General features: G+C 42.4%; 1 protein-coding gene across 1 annotated transcript; it reads left to right on the plus strand.

Moving 5' to 3' along the window:
- The first annotated feature begins 8,497 nt into the window (after positions 1-8,497).
- On the plus strand, positions 8,498-20,010 carry LOC139071862 (putative nuclease HARBI1). The gene is made up of 6 exons (XM_070555169.1): positions 8,498-17,104; positions 17,188-18,664; positions 19,028-19,118; positions 19,259-19,439; positions 19,656-19,725; positions 19,829-20,010. The coding sequence occupies exon 1, from the start codon at positions 16,210-16,212 to the stop codon at positions 16,900-16,902; it is 693 nt and encodes a 230-aa protein (XP_070411270.1). The 5' UTR covers positions 8,498-16,209; the 3' UTR covers positions 16,903-17,104; positions 17,188-18,664; positions 19,028-19,118; positions 19,259-19,439; positions 19,656-19,725; positions 19,829-20,010.
- The last annotated feature ends 542 nt before the right edge of the window (positions 20,011-20,552 follow it).

Below are 20,552 nucleotides of genomic sequence, written 5' to 3' on the forward strand. Positions count from 1 at the left end.
TATGAAATAAACAGGTGGGGCATTTACAGAGAGGAAGAAATCTAAACTTTTCCCATCGAAAATGGCTTTTCCTGCTGTGGTGGTTTTATTGATTGTGAAAAAGCAGAAAGTTCCAGAACTGATTTATTTTTTTTTTTTTACTTTTTTTTTTTGCAGCCTCTCTGTAGAGACGGCCGTCCTTTGAGTCCACCTCAGAGTCCTGGTGGGGCATGTGAATGTTAAAGGTGTGGGTCATTGAAAAAACATTTTTGATGGTTATTTCTGATTCTAACGGGTCACTCTGAGTATTTCATGCAGGCTAAACACGAAGATAGTCTCCTACACCTATCTTCTGCTTTAGCTTCTGACAGAAGACAGACGGTGAGACTCTAGGATTAGAAAATCCTGACAGATCTACATCACCCTGTCACTAACATTCATGGACTCACCCATCTTGGCTCACGACGGGGAAGGTCGTTTTTGGTTTAGCGTCCAGGAAACAGCCGAGAACGTCTCTGCTAGTAGAAGCTAACCATTAGCATCGGCAACTTAAGGTCTCTACTCATTCCTGAAACAAGCACATCTGAGCATTTTCCCCCAAGTACGACAGGACACCACCTCATAAATGCATTGAATAAAGGAGTGAAGCACAACTTTGAAGGATGCAGACAATCCAGTGAGCCTTTATCCAGGCTGGTAAACAATTTCTGTTGGATCTCCAGTGTTCCCCAACTGGAAGATACAAGAACAAATATTACAAGGGTCAAATGACAAAAGTCACCCCCCCCCCCCCCCCAAAAAAAAAAAAGTTTGGTTAAAAAGGCCAGGCAGCAACAAAAGTTTTAGTCAGCAATTATTGTTTATTAAAAATAAAAATAAAAAATAAAGATTATCTAGAAAATGGATTTCTATCCTCTTTCAGTAACAGGCCCGGTGGTCCTCTAACCTTTTAGAGCCCCTACATTTCCAGACTGCGCTAAACTTTCAAAAGGCTCAAAAACACAGTCACAAGTCAGGTTTCAGCTCATGTTTTACTCATTAGATCTATTTATGACAATCACGTTTGGCTGTTAGGGTATTTGAAATGAAAATATATCATTAGGAATTATTTTTCGTTTTTTACCATTTACCCTTTGTTGATCATTCAAAGTGGCAGTATGTATTTTCCTGCCACTAGGGGGCTGTACATACATACGTTTCAGGGTAGTTTTACACCATATCGCTGTGACTGTCGCTAGTAGGGATGAGTGAGTACACCACTATCTGTATCTGTATCTGTTCAACCATCTAAATGATCTGTATCTGTACTCGGAGTGGGCGTGGCCTAACCCAGAAGTGGGTGTAGTTTAACTGGAAGTGGGTGTGGTTTACATCAACACGTTATTTTAAGTCTGATCAGAAGTTGCTGTGTGTATTGTTTATTTGAAAACTATTTACAGAGCAGCCTCAGAGTTGAGATTAAATGTTTTTGATCACAATAGTAAAGGAACTATTACAGAACAAGTTTTTCAATAAAATCAGAACATTAATATTTAAGTGCATGAATTAAGAGAGAGAGAGAAGAAAAGATCTTTTCTATTGCACCTCTCAAGATAAAAATCACGGGGCGCTTCACAAAAACAAAACATGTAAAATAGAAAAATAATTTAGAAAATGATTAAAATATATTTAAAATGAGCAAAAAATAGACAATTGTGATTAAAAAATGTAAAGAAAGGGAGAGAGTGAATAGGAAAGAGGGAGTGGATCCTGAGGAAGAGTAGCCTGGCAAGCCAGACTATATATGTGAACATATAACAAACTTTGCAAAGCAAGAATTTGGTCTAGTTCACCAGGCTAGAGGAAGAGGAGAAAGAGAGAGGGAAAAAAAACCTGACCGGAGCGGAGGCAGTGACTGACGCAGCACTCTGTCTTGTCAAATGCACCACGTACGTTACGAAAAAAGTAACTTTAAATAACTTTAAAAAGAAGCAAACTGAACAAAACATAGGGAGTACTGAAGAAACGAGAACAGTGAAGCAAGCACAGAGAGATCCGTTACTGTGTGTGTGTGTGTGTGTGTGTGTGTGTGTGTGTGTGTGTGTGTGTGCGTGCGTGCGTGCGTGCGTGCGTGCGTGGATGGACCGGACGCGGACTGAGCTGTGAGCTCCCGGCTGCAGAGTTTTGTGTGTAGGGAGGGGCGGGCGCTCTATGTGATTGGCCAATCACAGAGCGTGAAGAAAGTCAATTACCCAATGAGGATTTTCCTTCAGCACGATTACAGATATTTACGAGTTTTACTCGTTTCATGCTCGTACTCGTCAAAAATGCTTTATCCGTACCGGATATTCGTCTGAAACGAGTATCCAGCTCATCCCAAGTCGCTAGTTTAATAAAACATTACAGTAAATGTTGTTACCTGTGGAGCAGAGAGCATGCGACCCTGGCGTGACTCCTCAGACTTTGATGGTCCTTCAGTTATTCTATTGCGAGAATGCAATAGTTTTCTGGTGCTGTACTTTCCAGATCTGCTCTGGACCCTGCGCCTTCTGATGGCGTCATCATACTACGGCAATAACGCTCAGTCAAAATGTATTGCATCTCTTTTTTAATGCTGTTCTTTCACATGTGTTTTGGAAAGAGTTGAGCAGTTTTGTTATTAAATTCATGTCTCTTACTGTCTAAATGTTTTTGAGCACGGTAATGTAACTTCTGTAAGTCGTACATCCAGCCAATCATCTGGTGTGACGTTATGGACAGGCGCAGGACCCCGAGCCGGCCAGACGGCTACACGGTGTCTAATATGGCGTCCCTCAAAGGCGTTAGACCTGCTCTCTATGTACTTTAGACCCAGTTTTTATGGTTATATGGCACAAAGCCGCCAACATATTTCAACAACTGGACATCAATTTATGCAGTTTCAACAACATTTGGAAATTTGGATACACACAGTCTCTTTAAGATGCCCAGCTATGTGTTTCCGGTAACACTTTACAATAAGGTACGCAAAACTGTGCTTCATTACTAGGGAACGACTTAGGGGGTAATGAGTAATGATGCAGGGAAGAATAGGTAGTTAACCATTTGGGATTCGTTCCTTATTCAGTTAATAGAAAACAACCCATTAGACCCTGAATAAGACCAGTAAGTACTGCTTAACTACCCATTAGACCCTGAATAAGACCAGTAAGTACTGCTTAACTACCCATTAGACCCTGAATAAGACCAGTAAGTACTGCTTAACTACCCATTAGACCCTGAATAAGACCAGTAAGTACTGCTTAACTACCCATTAGACCCTGAATGAGACTGCTGAGCTTTTTCACCAGTAACTACTGGTTAACTACCTATTAGTCCCTGCTTCATTACTCATTACGCCTTAAGTCGTTCCCTAGTAACGAAGCACAATTTTGCGTACCTTATTGTAAAGTGTTACCGTGTTTCCTGATGGGAACCAGCACTCTGGGGTTTAAGTCATCTGCAGCTGTAGATCTTTCACAAACACAAAAATACACTTTGATCATAATAAACACAGAAAGTCAAGCCCTGATTAGAAAAATAAGTTTATCAGCGTTATTTGGCTGCACGCCTCTGAATGCTCATAATTCTGCCACACGATGTCAGATCGGTGACAAAGTGGGATCTTGTTATTAAAGTCATATAAGACAGGAATTATGTCAAGCGGTTAACATTAAAATCACTTCTTGGCACATTTAAAGCGAGTAAAACTATCCTGCTATAAATGAGACTTAGCTCAACTTTTTATGTCCAGGTTCAGCGCTGGGTGTTTTACTCTCCTTTTGCGAAACGATGCATCTGCAGCAGTTTTTACCCAGAAAATCTGCCTAAACATCATGACTGACACAGAGAAAGTAAAGCAAAACAGTTGTGATTTCTGATGGGACTCGTTTTTACCAGAGCAGAGGCTAAATACAAGATTTATTTACTCAAAAATTCTCTCATCACTTTCTTTTTCTAATGTGATCAAGCAACCATTTTTATAAGAGACAGCTGTGATTTATTTCTGCCACTAATAGCCTATACATCACTTGCAGCGTGCGTGCATTTCATCTTCCCAGAGCATGACGGCCAATAGAAAGCTTAATGATTTGCCCTTGCTGGCATAATTTTAATTATGGATTTTCCTCTACATGATCAATTTGGAGAAAGCCAAAGTAATACAAGCTTTACATTTCTACTGTATTGAATATTTGATATCCATGAATTTTTTATGATTCATGTTCTGGTACAGAATCAGTTTCTTTAAGACCCTTGGTTTTATTGCAGACTTAATTAGGGGTTTCACTCCCGATGCAGCAGATGTGGTCGTACATTGTTCCAAAGCGGTGCCTGTCACAAGGACTGGAGCCGTTTGCCATTGATTTTAAATGAATCCTAAAGTGAAAAAAAAAACAGCCATCAGATGGAGGATGTTTAAACATTCGGTATCAAAAGGTGGAGAATTAGATCTCTTCTTCGCTGTTTTTCCTTTTGGTCTGCTTCTTTACTGTTTGATGGAGCAGCGTTGTTTCTCCGCTGACTGAAATTTGATTTTTGTATCTAAAATTGTGCATTTTAGTTGGTTACTGATTACGACTGGTGTGCCGTCATGTGAAAGAAAAATCAGAGGTTATTTAAACATCCTAACTTAAATTTGGAAAACTAAACAACAATTTGAATGATGGCAGTTTGCTTAAAAATGGAAATATGTGTCACTTCCAAGGCTAACTGAGTTTTTCTGAATGGATTTGAAACCACTTATCACTCTGCAGCCATGTGCAGCTTAAAAAGACAGATTTTGGTTTGAATATTTCAGCAGACATTGATGTTTGAGTAAAAAATTAATGATGAGTGGTTTACATTACCTCAACATCATGATGTCTATGTTATTCTGACATTAATAAAGGTGTAGAATACTGAAATAAAACATTTTTAAATGATCATTTCTGATAGGTCACTTTGAGTGTTTACTCCTTTGAGTCCACCTCAGAGTCCTGGTGGGGACGTGTGGACGTTAAACATGTGCTTCACTGAAAACCCATTTTTAATGGTTATTTCTGATTCTAACGGGTCACTGTGAGTTCTTCATACAGGCTGAACATGAAAATAGTCTCCTACACCTATCTCCTGCATTAGCTTCTGACAGAAAACAGACGGTGAAACTCTAGGATTAGAAAATCCGGACAGATCTACGTCACACTGCCAATAACATTCATGGACTCACCCATCTTGACCCACGACGGGGAAAGCTGTTGTTAGTTTAGCGTCCAGGAAACAGCAGAGAACATCTCTGCTAGTAGAAGCTAACTGTTAGCATTAGGAACTCCGCCACACAGCAGAACTCCTCCAGGCTTGTGGAAATTGTGGAGATAAAGCATTACCATTGCAAGTGGTAGAGTCGTGTTGCTGTTAGCCAATCAGAGGAGAGATGTCCAAATATCAGGAAATAGGACTGAAGTCTGAAGCTCAGCTCTGATCATTTCTAGTTCCTGAAACTGGCGTACCGTATTCTCCCAGAGTACGACTTACACGGAAAACATTAATTCCTACTACAGACAACTGCAAATGCATTGATTAAACAAGTGTTTAACACATAGTTTCACCTATGTTGTCCTAAATGAATAAAAATGCAAAAAAGTTGTGTTGCTTTTTACATGTGGGCATAAGGGGTGAAAACTTGTGTCAGTAAAGGTCTGGATCACTGATAAACTACTTGTTCTTTTTGGAATATGACAGGTCACCTTAACGAAGTACATTTTATTCTAAAGCACTCATCACGGGAGGAGGATCACAAAGTGCTTCATAGAGATCGACATTAACAAAACAAATCCTGAAGTCATAAAATCAAAATGATCATAAAAAGTTATGAAATTATAAAATGAACATGAACATAAAACAAATGAAAGACGAAAAAAGAAGAAAAACACTAAAGATGTTGGTAAAAGCTGAGCTGCATGCTGAACATTAACATGCGTGCCCACCACCCTCAAATCACTTGCATTAGCTGCAGAAAGGAAATAAGACAGGAAAATAATCAAAGCCAGTCTCTTCTACATCACTAGGGAAGTTAGAATTCATGGCCCCGCCTACCTTGGCTTGGGGCCGCCCACAGGAAGGTAGGAGTAGCTAGCAAAGGCTATCCATTTTTTTTCTACTCCACAACACGTCCAGCCTCATGGTGATAAAATATCAATGTTGCATTTTCACCCAAGACAGACTAGCGAACCGAAGCAGCGACAGACTTTGCTGCCGTTAGCCAATCAGAGGCCAGACACGGGCATATCCTGAAAATGACTCCTAACCTGTTGCTTTCTACCCCACTCCCACTTCTCCACCTAAATTCTACTTCCTGGAACAGAAGCACCAGAATTTTATTTCCACAGAAAGTGACTCACAGGGTCTTAAATGAGACTGAGATCCTCATCTGTGCCGCAGACAAGCTGGTTCCCAAAGTCAGAGACTCTCTTGGTCAGCTTGCTTCTCACACCAAACCTTCTGTCAGGAATCTTGGCGTGACCTTTGACCCAGCTCTCACCCTGGATTCTCATGTCAGTTCTCTTGTTGGCTCTTCCTTCTTCCATCTCAGGAACGTTGCTAAGCTGAGTCCCATTCTGTCCCACTCTGAACTTGAGACAGTTCTCCACACCTTCATCTCCTCATGCTTAGACTACTGTAACTCTCTTTTCACGTGTCTGAGCAGAACCTCCCTGAACCGTCTACAGGTGGTTCAGAACGCCTGTGCTCGGCTTCTGACCAAGTCCTCCAAACACACCCACATCACCCCGCTTCTCCTCCAGCTACACTGGCTGCCAGTCAACTTCAGGGTTCATTTCAAGATCCTGGTGCTGGTCTATAGGGCCTTACATGGACAAGCACCATCTTACATTGGTGATCTTCTTAGTCCCTACACCCCCAGCAGGTCCCTGAGGTCCAGTGACCAAAGCCTACTGGTTGTGCAGCACCAGGCTAAAGACCAAAGGTGACAGATCATTTGCTGCTGTGGCCCCCAGACTCTGGACCTCTCTCCCCCTGAGCCTGAGATCAGTGGACTCAGTGGTCTCCTTTAACAAGCAGCTGAAGACTCACCTGTTCAGGCTTTGGTGTGACCTTCATCACCCTCTCCTTGTTCCGCCTTTCACAGGATCCACTAATTTCCCTCTGTCCTATTTATTTTCTCTCTCCCCTTCCTTATATTTTTTAATTATAATTCTTTATTTTCAACCATATTTTTGAAAGATTTTATGATGATTTTTGTATTTTTAATGTTTTGTTCTTGTGAAGCACCTACTCATTTTTATCTTAGGTGCTTAGGTCATTTTCTTTCTTTCTTTCTTCCAGCTCTTGGAGGGTGCAGACGCTTCTTTTCCTCCTCTCCTCCATATCTTATCCTCAAGGCCTTTGTCTGTCTCTGTATGCTGGGTGCACGGCTGCTTCTGTATTTTTCTGGAAACTGAAAACTGAATTCACTTAAATGGACCTCGTCAGTTGGTCTCTCAACACGATTGATAAAATTTTTTCAACGATGAGAACGGGAGAAGGGGCTCCCGGATGTCCCGCCGGGACAGACCCAGTTGGATACATCATGGACTCCTGGAAACAGTGGAACTTGATCTGTTTATCTCAGTTGTCTGTGGAGGACTCTGAAGACGTGTGGATATTCGTGGTGTTGGTGTCGGGTTTCCTGCTCATTGGCCTTGGAGGCTACCTGGTTTACCATAAAATTAACGAGCTGTCGAGGAATATTGGCCTGATCCCGGAGCTCAGAGATGGATTGCACCGCGCCGTGAATTCACACACTCACATAATTGTCGAGATGAATCGTAAGTTTGGGACTTTGGCGAAGATTCATTCTTTGGCATAAAAGATGGATGCCATCAAGGATAGAGTGGACGAATCAGCACGGATTGGGATAGATTAACGTCCATTATTGGGATTCGGAGAGGTGAAGACCAGCAGACTGCGGAAATTATCTCTGTCTGGCCCCAAAACAATTTCTAATCGGAATCTGGCGTCCTTGAGCCTGCAAGGCTACAACGAAAACTCCCCCTCAGAAGATATGTGGAATTTGCCGTCGCTATGGCAACTCAACTCTTTTTTTTTTTTTTTACCGTGTCCTGTCTGGCTGTGAAGCAAGCAGAATTGATGTCTGAATGCTGGTGACAAGCCTTACAGATTTATTCTCAGGTGGAGCATCAAAGCGTCTGCTTTTAATGTTACGCCTGATACTTAAAACTTTATTGTTATTGTTGTTGAATGCTTTGTAATTCCGACCAGACACGGAGACAGAGGTGAAAGAGAAAGGAAAAGAAAAGGTGGGGGGGGGGGGTCCACAAAAATAAACAATAATGAACAAGAGTCTGCTTCTAGATCTGCAGAAAAAAGACAAAAAAAAACAAAGGGACACAAAAAAGGGACACAACAACAATACAACAAGATCTACCTATCACTGCGTCAACTTGATGAAAAGAATATATATATATATATATATATATATATATATATATATATATATATATATATATATAATCAACATTGCTTACCTGAAGAATCACAATAATAAATCACAATGCATTAAGTGCCCACCATAGTCTTAAGACCTGTGTTTAACGTGCCCAAGCCCATACTTTTGAGAGCACCATGTGAGCACCTGTGTGTGTACACGCGCTTGTTTATTTAAGGTTTTTCTATAGGAGCGCCCAACAGAGAGTGTGAGGGACCACAGATCTGCCCCCCAAAGATGCGCAGGAGATGGGGGGAGCTCCGAGTCCCAGAGATCCAGGCGCTACCCCAGAACGCAGGAACCCCACGGAGACTGCAACCAGGAAGGCCCCCGCCCCCCTCGAGAGGCACAGAGGATCGCCCCGGGGGGCCACAACCAGCAGCCGGCAGAGTCCCCGGAGATATCAGCGGCAAGCCCACAGGCCCGCCCGCAGCCTCCCACCCCCTAGCCGGCCGAGCCCGGGACCCAGCGACCCGGGACCCAGGGGCGACCACCCCCGCCGGGGACCCAGACCCCACCAGGCAGCCACCGGGATCTAACAGGCAGATGGCAACTCAACTCTGCCTCCTTTTCCATCCTGGGCGGGACAGCGGGAAGGCCACTGAAACGTTCCAGGGTCACTGCAACCCTCCAACCCTTAATGCTCCTCCCCCTATCCACACTGAGGTGACATGCACTGCTTATCGTGGCTGCAGGAACTTAAGTGGGAATAGTCCCAACCCACCACCCCACCTAGTGGACACATGTTGTGTTGTCTGAAGTCTGTTGCATATCTGTCTGCGGTGTTTTTTTGCAGAGCAAAGCTGCCCTCCCAGTGGAGGGTAACTCTGAAGTGCCTTTTTTCCTCCACCTGAACCAATCCTCATGTAACCCTCTTATCTCTATTAATGTAGCGCGACTCAGGGTGGTGAATGACCACAGTCACCAATTCTTGTCATGTGTCTTGCCCATGTATGTCTGATCTCTGAATTGTGTGTACTGAAACTCTAATTTCCCTCTGGGATTAAAAAAGTATCTTTGATTTTCTTTCTTTCTTTTCTTTTCTTTCTTTCTTTCTTTCTTTCTTTGTTTCTTTGTTTCTTTCTTTCTGTCTGTCTGTCTGTCTGTCTGTCTGTCTGTCTAAGACTACTGCTGATTTATTGGAAAAGCTAGTGTATGCTCTCTTTAACACATTTAAGGGAGAAAAGGTCTGTTTATCTCTGCTGACATCAGTATAGCAACACTGAATAACAGTGTTGCTATCTAAATTATTTGTCTAATATTGTGCAGCTTTAATTTTAACCTCTACCCTTTCCAACAAAGAGCCAAAGGGTAAGGACTGGGGTACCAGTGGGAGTCTGTGCTACAGTTTACTGCAGTTAAGTTACATCCACTACTACTTTACAGCTTTGGTTAATAATTCCTGCAAAGAAAACGTAAAAAGTTTTATTGTCCTCACAACTCCCCTATCAGTGGCACTAGATGTTCCAAAGAATCCTGTTTTCATGGACACGTGCACGATGAAAGCATGCTCAGAAACATAATAACCTCATAAAACAAACCACAATCACCCCAACCTGAAACCATATTTCATCCACACAGAGCTGTATATAGTCCAATCTTCTTGCATCCTGATGGCGTGTCTGATTGGAGAGGACCCCTGCACCTCCATATCTCTAAATACGGAGGTGTTGGAGGGCAATGCTGTGCATGAAGAGATACCAGAGTGGGCAACAACAGGAAAATAATGAGCCAGCAGGCTCCGATGCCAGAGTTGTGTAAATCCTGAACATTCTTGCTCCGATTGGAAGCACAAATGCACACTCGAAGGGAACTTTCATTGTCCACCACAGAATGGTGTGAATATCGTTTCCTAAAAGATTTACAGGTATCACACTCTCCCTCATGCACCTTCTCTGTCAATCAAAGGCAGCCTGAAAAACCACATTACACCCAACGCTGAGCAGTAGATTAAAAGGAAAAAAACTGTTAACAACCAGTCTCTCAGGTGCATTGTAACTTTCAACCTTCATTTCATATGGAGGCTCAAATGTCATATTGACCAATTTGCATGTTGAGCTGGCCGCGGCTCCAGGCCGGCGGGGAAAGTCTGGCGATTCTGTCACATAGCAGTAATGCAGCGAATGTCCTCACATCTTTGTGCTGACTAAAGCTGTTCAGTGTTCAGGTAGCAACAGCTGTGGTGCAATGCTCTGACGTGGAGGCGTTTCCTTTTGAATGCGACTTCTCATAACTCCCGACAGGCACAAGCAGAAGAGCAGAAAGTCTGTTTTCCATTCATTTTGTTGTCGATTCTGGAAGTTGCTGCAGAGAGGTCCAAGTAAAATGCTTAGTTCTGTCCACTGCAGCTAAAGTACACACGCAGCGTATCAAATACAAAGCAGACTCGTTTTTAAATTTGCAAAAGCGAAGATGCAAAGGAGCGTATCTTCAGCAGAGTAATGGTCACTTCATCTGCAGCCTTCTGACAAAACATTTGTCTTGACTAGAGCCCAACCGATATGGGTTTTTTAAGGCCGATGCCGACATCTGAAGCCAATTATTAAGACTGATGTCCAAGGCTGATATGTTTATTTTAGCAGCGCACTGATTCTGAAAGACAATTGAACATGCACTGTGTGCAATATACTATAAATAAGTCAAATGTTTATTTGAATACTTATTGCACTTTACATATAGGACAATATAACATCTAAAAACAGTAACATGTGCAAACCATTTCAGAACAGTATACGTTTTTGTAAGTGGACAAAATAAAAAGAATCGAACAGTACCCAGAATAAAGGTGCAAATACTGCTGGTTGCAAAATAGCAGCTAGGCGAGATAGGGTCATCAAGTAAAATAAAAATCACAAAGTAAAGCCCACTACCACATTGTAGTAAAAAATTAAATCTAAAATACAAATAAAAATAGTGCAAAGATTAAACACTAACCTTCAAGGGATATTCCACTCAAGTACGGTTTGGTCTGTTAGAATTCCCAAAGTTAGATAAGTGAGACAGACATGGTTGGTCATTAAAGTTAAAGTTAAAGTCCCATTAGTTGTCACACACACAGGTGTGTGTGCGAAATTTGTTCTCCACATTTGACCTGTCCCCTGGGGGAGCGGTGAGCTGCAGACACAGCCGCGCTCGAAAACCATTTGGTGGTTTAACCCCCCAATCCAACCCCTTAATGCTGAATGTCAAGCAGAGAGGCATTGGGTCCCATTCTTCAGTCTTTGGTACGACCTGACCAGGAATCGAACCCTGATCTCCCAGTCTCAGGGCGGACACTCTACCACTAGGTCACTGAGCTGGCCTGATTTGGAAGCAGTAAGTTTTGCTTTAGCTTAGCATAAAACAATGCGGACGGTTGAACACGGAAAAACATGGCGGACTGGCAAGAACTAGTATGGCAGAGGTTCGTAAATACAGACATTTGTATGATTCAGCTCTCAGAGATCACCGTGATCAACATGTTAATAATTCTTGGAGAGAAATAGCTCGCACTGTCGGAAAAGACGAGGACGCTGTTAAAAATGCTGGAATGCCATGTTGTAAACAGTAATTTTTACTTCTACTATGGTGTAGTGTTGGATGCATGCCGTAGAGCTCCATGCTGCCCCCTACAGTTTGAGAGAATATTGGCTCACCGCAGAGACGAGCCACATGAACCATAAACGCTGCGAGTTGTGAAGCGCGTTCCATCCGCGAGCCGCATCACCAAGCGGAAAGTAAATGCGTCAAGCATAAACCAAACTTAAAGATGCATTTGAACAGTTTCCACCTCCTCCCTCTTCAGCTCAGCTTTCTAAGCCCCTCCCACATATCTGAAGCTAGTCCAGTAGCCATAGCAACAGTTGGGACAGTGTTTAGGCATATAAAGTCATGCAGAATGCATATTATATATCAGATGTATTCACTTTGTTTTATTTGTCAACATCAAAACAACGTGGCTCCAAAAGTGTAAACAAAGACATCCTCACAGAAACGGAAGAATGTAGACTTTAATGATTAAAGAATTAAAATAAAGTAAAAACTGGAATCATCTCCTAAAAGGGGGCATTAAAACAAAAACAGGAAGAGTCTGATGAGGTGCTGACCTGCTCACCAGGAGATGTTCTGTGAGCTCTGAGAGGCAGCTGTGCCATCAGCAGCACAATGACACACCTCAGAGCAACACAAGAGAATTTTATTCATCAACACACTTTACACTCAAAGCAGCAGAAAGGAGGAGCCCTTAAAAGCGGGTCGATTCTCGGCTCCTGCCCTCTTCAGATGGCGCTGGAGAAGGCCGGACTGAGCCTGCCGTTTGAATTCAGGTCTGCTGGTTGGGATCTTTTGATGAGCAGAAACAAAGGAGCATTACAGTAACTGCTTTGCTCCGTGGTTTTCCGCAGCACTTTGCAAAGTGGTCTCACAGTTAGCATCATAATAAAGGCTTTTTAATTGACATAAATAAGGATATGAGAGGAAATGAAGTGCCTGAGGGGAAGGTTTTATGTTCGCTTGAACCCGATGCAGCAAATGTTTTCTTCTAATCAATATGGAGCACATGGCTGATGAGAAGGGGTCCTTTGCTAATTGGCTGTCCTTGTCCGCTGGTGGTTTTCCCTTCGAGGACTCAGCAGCATCCTGCTGCTATTCAGGGAACCTCTTTGTGCTCCCAGAAGGGATGCCACATTATTAGTCGAGGTACCCCGGACCTAGCTACTTATGAAACAAGAGGGACTTTCCCTCAGCGGAGTCTGATTCGGCCCCTTCACCACACCTGCAGGACTGTGCTGATACATCAGAGAATTTCTTAAATACAACTAAAGCTTAAATTGATTTATCTTAAAATGTAAAATAGGTGGCATAGTTATAGTAGCTGTTTAAATTTAAATAGAGCAGACACATCATCAAATATCAGTAAATTCATATTACTCTTTGTTTTCTAACTAGTTTTTTTTATTATTTGATGTATTTTTTTATTGGAAATGTACACATATTTTTAAAGTTTGCATTTTTTTCTGCCTCTCGTATATTTTCCAAAGTGGAAAGTGACTTTTTTAAACTCCATTTTTGTTCACATGCATGTTGTGCATTCCTACAGTACAGGCCAGAAGTATGGACACACCTTCTCATCCAATGATTCTTTATCTTCATGACCATGACCATTCACAAAGGGCCAACAAGTGCTAAACACCTCTGGGAACTCCTTCAAGACTGTTGGAAAACCATTTCAGGTGAATACCTCTTGAAAACATCAAGAGAATAGTGCAAAGCAGTGATCAGAGCAAAGAGTGGCTTTTAGAAGAAAATAGAATATATAAACTTGTTTTCAGTTATTTCACCTTTGGCCCTAGGCCTCTTTTCTTTGGGCCCTGGAACCTCCCAATTGGGGGCCTTTGGAGATCCGTGTCCAAAGTGTCAGTGATGGTTTGCATTCCCCGAGCACAGCTACAATCAAACCAGTTTAGATTGTAAACAAATACATTAAACAGATACATTAAGATAAAATAATACTTGAACTTTATTTTAGAAGAGCTGCCCTGTGTGAAAGTGCTGACAGGACGGAGGTTGTGAGTTCAAATTCCATTTAGGAAATTTAGTCTATTGTTTTATTTATTCCAGGGGTCCTCAACTACATTTGTTCAAGGTTTTTTTTTTCAGCAGACACCAGAGAAGGTCAGATGCTCTTCTAAAATAAAGTAAAAAAAATCATTGTATCTTATTTTATTACAATTTAAAATGGCCGTGCTTCCCATCTGGGCTGTTTGATTGTGGCTTTAGTTGTGTTTGGAGAATGTGGACAGCTGTAGATGTCTGGGACATGAAACTAGAGGGCCCCAAATGGGGGGGGGGGGGTTAGGGTTTAACAGGTTAAGTACATAACTCCACGTGTTCATTCATAGTTTTGATGCCTTCAATGAAAATCTCCCAAATGCTCATGAAGATAAAGACAACACTTTGAATGAGAAGGTGTGTCCAAACTTTAGCCTGTACTGGATATGCCCTAAAAACAAAACAATGAAGACGTTTTTAACATGTTTTCTCCTCTTTTTTAACTTCTGTTGATTCACTCGTGTTTTGTCATATAGGGTGTGAGAACTACCTCACCCCTGCCATGTGGACCTCAAGGGATAAACCATCAACCCTGCTCAAAGGTCAACTTTCCTGGCGGGGTCACCCAATAGGACAGTGGGAGGGTTAAAAGCTAGTCCGGTTCGTGCTGGCCCACATGTGAAAGCTTCAGTAGATTATTTGGTTTTGCCAACTGGAAAACTTACAAACAAGGATAGGTGTTGATCTCAACAGAAGTTCTGAATGATTTTTTTAATCTTCAGCAACATTTTTAAATTCTTAACTTGAGAGTTTTTGCCACAGCCGGTAATTTCACAGCTGTAACTCTACAAAACTAGTTTTCCAGTTAAAGGTCGCATTTCATGAAAGATCAGCGTTTTTGAGCTTTTTACCTTGTGATGTTGTCATTTCCTCAATCCCAAACCCCGTTGTGGCTTTGTAGCCCAAGTGCATCATCAGGTCCTGCTCCTCCCCCTGAATAGTCTCTGATCTGGAACTCGCCTCCCCTGGAACTAGGTCACAAACACCCACTTTCTCAGAGTTGCGGGAGTAGAGCGGTTGATTTCATGCTGCAGTTGAGAATGTGACCTTCACGTCACAGGTGAGGGCTTTAAACCTCCCCGGTACCGGGGTAGATATTCTGACAAAGCACATCTGCATTGGGCACAAAACAACGCCATAAAAACCATACGTCCTGTCTTAAAAGATGCACGTAATGGCCAGCACAGGACATGTGTCTTAGGGGACTGTTATTTTGTGTGAGACTTGGTAGTCCAGTACTGTTCTGACTGGCATGCTGTTTTGCACCGGTTTGACTTCCAGGGTGTGTCCGAATCCAGGAGCAGGATGCTTGTGAGGACGGGTCCTCGCCGGTTGCTCGACCGCTAAAACCGGAAGTCAGCGGCTCTGAATTGGGACAGTTCTAGCCTTGTTTTTATCCCCGCCCCCAGGTCCTGTCGCTTAGCTATCGTGATGGCGGCAAACAGGCTAACAAGCTAGTAAAAATGGATCCACAACAGTGTTTTTTCCTTTTCTTTTTGTTATTTGAGGAGCTACAACTGCTTAATCGCCGTCGCCGGCCTTTGAATTTAAGGCTGAGAAGCAGCCATATCCAGGTAAAATCATATTTTGTTTAGTGAACCAGCTTTCAGGCATTACATGTTAACTTTAGTGCTAGTTTCTTTCATATTTTAAGCAACATAAATACCTGTGGCTAAATATGCGCATTAGTATAGAGTAGACTAACATGCATTTAGTTAATTTCACTTATTAACATTTAAAATAATTAATAAAATGATATTTTTGAAATATTTATTTGATCCTAATGCTTGTTTCTATGCACAAAGTTCATAGTAAAAGTAGCACTTAAAGGTTTTTAACATTTATTGTCCTTTTCAACTTAAGCCTAATAATGCCTAGCTCTCTTCTAGAAATGTCATAAATTTATACCTTTTTTTTATTGTTCTCCACTTTTCTTTGAACAGAACAGACCCCTGTACTGCAGGATTAACCTGAGTGTCCCAGTCCTGGACTGCTTTTTTTAACCAGGAGGATCTCAGACCAGATTTTCGTCTTTGGCGGTGTTGCTAAATCTCCTGAAGCAAGTTCGGCGACATTGTTGGGGTGCCACAATCGAGACCCTGGTGTTTCTTCTCTGGTTGGCAAGTGGAACATCCTGCAGGGTGGTCTCAAGAGTGTTTGGGATGCCTCGCTCAACGGTCCACGACATCATCCATCGAGTCACAGAGGACGTGGTCGCAATTCTCCATCAGGTCATGCACCTCCCCAAAACCCCAGAGGAGATGGAGGTTGTGTCTCGTGGGATTGGTGGGCTGGCTCACCACAGAGCTTTCCGGAAAGCAGTTGGTGCAATCGACGGCTGCCACATTTGGATCAAGGCTCCGAGCGGTCCTGATGGTCAGTGCTACAGAAACAGGAAACTGTTTCCATCCATCATCCTTCAGGCAGTTTGTGACCATCAGGCCTGCTTTATCGATGCCTATGTGGGCTGGCCGGGGTCGGTCCACGATTCCAGGGTGCTCCGGCACAGCCCACTGCACAGGCAGTCAGCCTATCCTCCTCATGGGCACTTCATCCTCGCAGATGGAGGGCACCCATGCCTCCAACATCCACTCCCCCTCATCACTCTCTACAAATGGGTGGTTCAACAGCCATCATTCCAGGGCACGCTGCATCATAGAGCGTGCTTTTGGAATGATGAAGGCCAGGTTCAGGGCCATCTTCCTGAAAGCGCTGGAGGTGCACCACACCTTTGTACCTCATGTAATGGTAAATGGTCTGTATTTGATATAGCGCCTTCTAGAGTCCTGGAACCCCTCAAGGCGCTTTACAACACAACCAGTCATTCACACACATTCACACACTGGTGGGGATGAGCTACGATGTAGCCACAGCTGCCCTGGGGCGCACTGGCAGAGGCGAGGCTGCCGAGCACTGGCGCCACCGGTCCCTCTGAGGCAACGTGGTTTAAGTGTCTACCCCAAGGACACAACGACAGCGATAGGCTGAGCGGGGCTAGAACCTGCAACCTTCCGATTACGGGGCGAGCTCTTAACTCCTGTGCCACCGTCGCCCCATGTAAGTTAACACAAAGTAGAAATAAACTCTGGGTGTGATCTTTGTTTTGCAATGAAATATAATTGTACTTTTTGTCTCTACAGGTCGCACCATTCTGCCACAGTGCTGGTGACATTGTGGTGCAGGACGATGATGCTGCAGAAGATGAGGGGGATGCTGGTTTGGAGGCAGTCAGTGGTGCCCTCTGGCGGGACCAACTTTCTGCTGAGGTGTCTGCTCTGGGGGAAGTACCACCAGATCACAATTACTGTTAACAAGCAAGTAATTTATGTAGGAATCTCTAGTATTAAAAAGCATTTAGTCCTGTTATCTGCTAGAGTTACAAGTATTATACTCATGATCTCCTTTTTTGCACATATCTGAATGTTAGTGATGTAACAGCCGCCGACTGAGCCAGCCCAGCAAACCCTTTTGATGGACGATGCAGTGGACAGTGAGATGACACATCCGGAAGCACCCTCTGCAGACCACTCTGTATGATGTTCCACTCTCCAACCAGAAAAGTTCAGCCATGGATCTCGGTTCCAGCTCTCATCCATCTCTATGATCCATGTTCAGCAGATTTAGCTTCACCACTAAAGACTTCCTGCTTTCCAAGTTTAAATAAACGTTCCAGGAAAAGCCACTCAGGTCAATCGTGCTTTAAATGCAAACACCAGTTACTATATTGTTTTTATCTTTAACTAACTTTTATGCCTTACAGTGTTCCCTTACCATTTATTTACCTTGTTGTTAATTGTTAAAAACTGAATAATAAAACTGTTAAAATGATCAAAAAGAGTTACCAATTAATAGAAATTTTATTCCATTTGATCAAATAACAAAAACATTCAAACAAATATGCTGAACCAGAACTAAAAGAAACTTAAAGAGCAAGTAACGTCTAAATTAACTTTTTTTTTGCTGATGAACTGTATAAATGAGTGTCTAATAGTGTTTTAAATGTGTGCATTCTTTATTTTAGCATTTTGGTGCATTTTCTTTAAAAATTAAAAATTCTGTCTAAAAACCACAGTAATGCGCCACCTTCAGCTGAAAACATAGAATTTGAGTCATTTTGAATACATTTTAGCCAATGGCTAAAGAGTAAAGTACTACGTAAACCAGTAGAGTACTACGTAGCAGCTCTGTGCCAAAGTTATAAAAGCAACGAGCGTCTCGGCCACGCCCTGTGGCGAGTGGGAGTTGGATTTGCAAGCGAGTGTAGGAGGTCAGCGGTAGTTCAGCATTAGCATATAGCATTAGCATATCCTAGTCTTTAGCATATCTTTTAGTGTTATAAATACTTATTTAGTGTTAGCTTGGCTGTTGTATATTGTAGTTTAGTTAGTGTTTGGCTGTTAGTGTAATTGGGAAAGTATTTCGGGTTTAGTGCTCCATATCGTCTTAGTATTGGTGAGTAGGTGTAGTGTAGTATGGTTGCGGTGACTCTGTGGGCATTTTACCCGCGATTCTGCACGCCTCCGTTTGAAGAGGGAGGCTGTGCCCACCGTGGCTCTTCCGCGATTTAGATGCAGCCCACCGACTCTGCTCCCCCACCACGGCGGGCTCCAGTCTGAGGTGAGTCAGCTAAATAAACGTTTTAACATCTTCTAAAGACAATTCCCTACCTAAATGCAAAGTCTGAGAGACGTGGTTCACTTCCTTTAGCTAGTCAGTCGGCAATTCTGCAACAGTGTCTCTAACTAACGCTGCACTAGTTGACAGCATTACAGCGTGAAATCCAGCTTGTGACCCGGTTCTGTGAGGAATTCTGTTCAGGAGGTCGCATTTCAGGCTCTCCACATCATATGTGACTGACTTTTACGTTATAACAACGATCACACACTAGGAATGTTATAAAGCGCCTATATAGGAGATTCTTTTGTATATTATCTGACTTAATAAACTCCCAACAACAATGTGCTTCTATTTTTTTTTCAGGCTAAATCTACCCAAGACACTGGCTGTCAGACTGATTTAGCTGCAAGAATGCACTTGTCCAGGCTGACGTGAAACCTTCCCTGTAGCAAAGGTGAATTATTTTTAATAATCTTCTATGTAAACATTTTATTATCACCTTCTAGTTTTAATTTGTTTTACAGATTATTTTTACACGTGATTTTATGCTCTTTTAAACATTTATAAATGTGCTGCTTCTTTGTTTTTACATAGCCAGCCAGAATGGAGTTCACAGCCGCAGTGTGTCTGGTGACCCACGGGGACCATGATGAAAATTCATCTTCCAGAAGGTCCCAGAGCGTCCAGATCCCCTGAAAAGACCAAGATGTAAGGTGTCTGCTGTTGATTCCAGCGTCCACCTCAGTGACAGTGCAAGCTCAGTGAACTGTTCAAGGTTAAAAAAAAAATTAAAACATTTCAGAATTTTTAAGATATTAACAATTAAATAAGTATGTGATTACATCATGACATCATGACGGAGGCTACTGATTCTGCCCCTGTGACACTTGGTGGTGACGTGTGAGCTGATTCTCCTGGAAAATAACTTTTACATTAAATATTTTGTTTTTGCTATCAAAAGTAAATTAACTAATAACCTGCATTATTGCAGGACACTCAGCAAAATATGGACTCTACACCATGAGGCATGCACACATTAATATTCTATAAGAGCACATAAGGTGAGCAACACCACGTATTGTACACTGTCCTGAATTTGTTTTCTTTCTGCATCTCATTAGCCTGGCTGATCACCTGATAACTCCTGTCATCTGGTTATGACAGCATGAGGATGTCCTCACACACCTGTAACCTATCAGCTCATCTGGCAGAATAGAGAGAAGAGACAACACCACATCTCCTGTTCCTGGAAAGCCTTCAGCCATCCTTCGATGACTGAGAACCTCCATCAGCTCTGTCTCCTGTCTGCCTACAATTATTATAATAAATATTGTGTTTGACAAGTTTTTTGTGCTGCCAAATATCTCATTTAGATTCCAGTTTTGATATTTTAATGGATATTTATAAATTACATTGAATATCACATTTTTGTTGCGTGTTTAACTAGCTATTGTGATTAATTAAACTAGCACCTCACTGTTAAAAGCTCGTTCTAATTTCAAGCATGTTTAAGTATTTATGGACATGAAGAAAAACAGGAAATATATAAATTGAGATGTATTTAATTAATATAACAAATAAGGGGGAAAGAGTCATTGAAAGGCACATTCTTCTGGAAGTTCCTGATCCTGAGGACACCAGCAGAGACCAGCTGCAGACACCAGAGGACCTAGAACCGAGAGAGCAGCTGTTATTAGTAAATAAATAAAAAAATCAGGGCAGTTTTAGTGAGCTGAACACATTACAGAATAATTTTCTCATGGGGTATTTTCATAACTTTATATGCAGCAGACTGTAACTTGAGCCCAGGGCTACCGGAGAGCTATCCAGCATGTTTCAGTGGATTTTCCTGCTTTAACAGGTTAGATTAGCTGTTAAGCAGCTCAGC

This window comes from Nothobranchius furzeri, chromosome 9, assembly GCF_043380555.1.
Source record: "Nothobranchius furzeri strain GRZ-AD chromosome 9, NfurGRZ-RIMD1, whole genome shotgun sequence".
Taxonomy (NCBI): domain Eukaryota; kingdom Metazoa; phylum Chordata; class Actinopteri; order Cyprinodontiformes; family Nothobranchiidae; genus Nothobranchius; species Nothobranchius furzeri.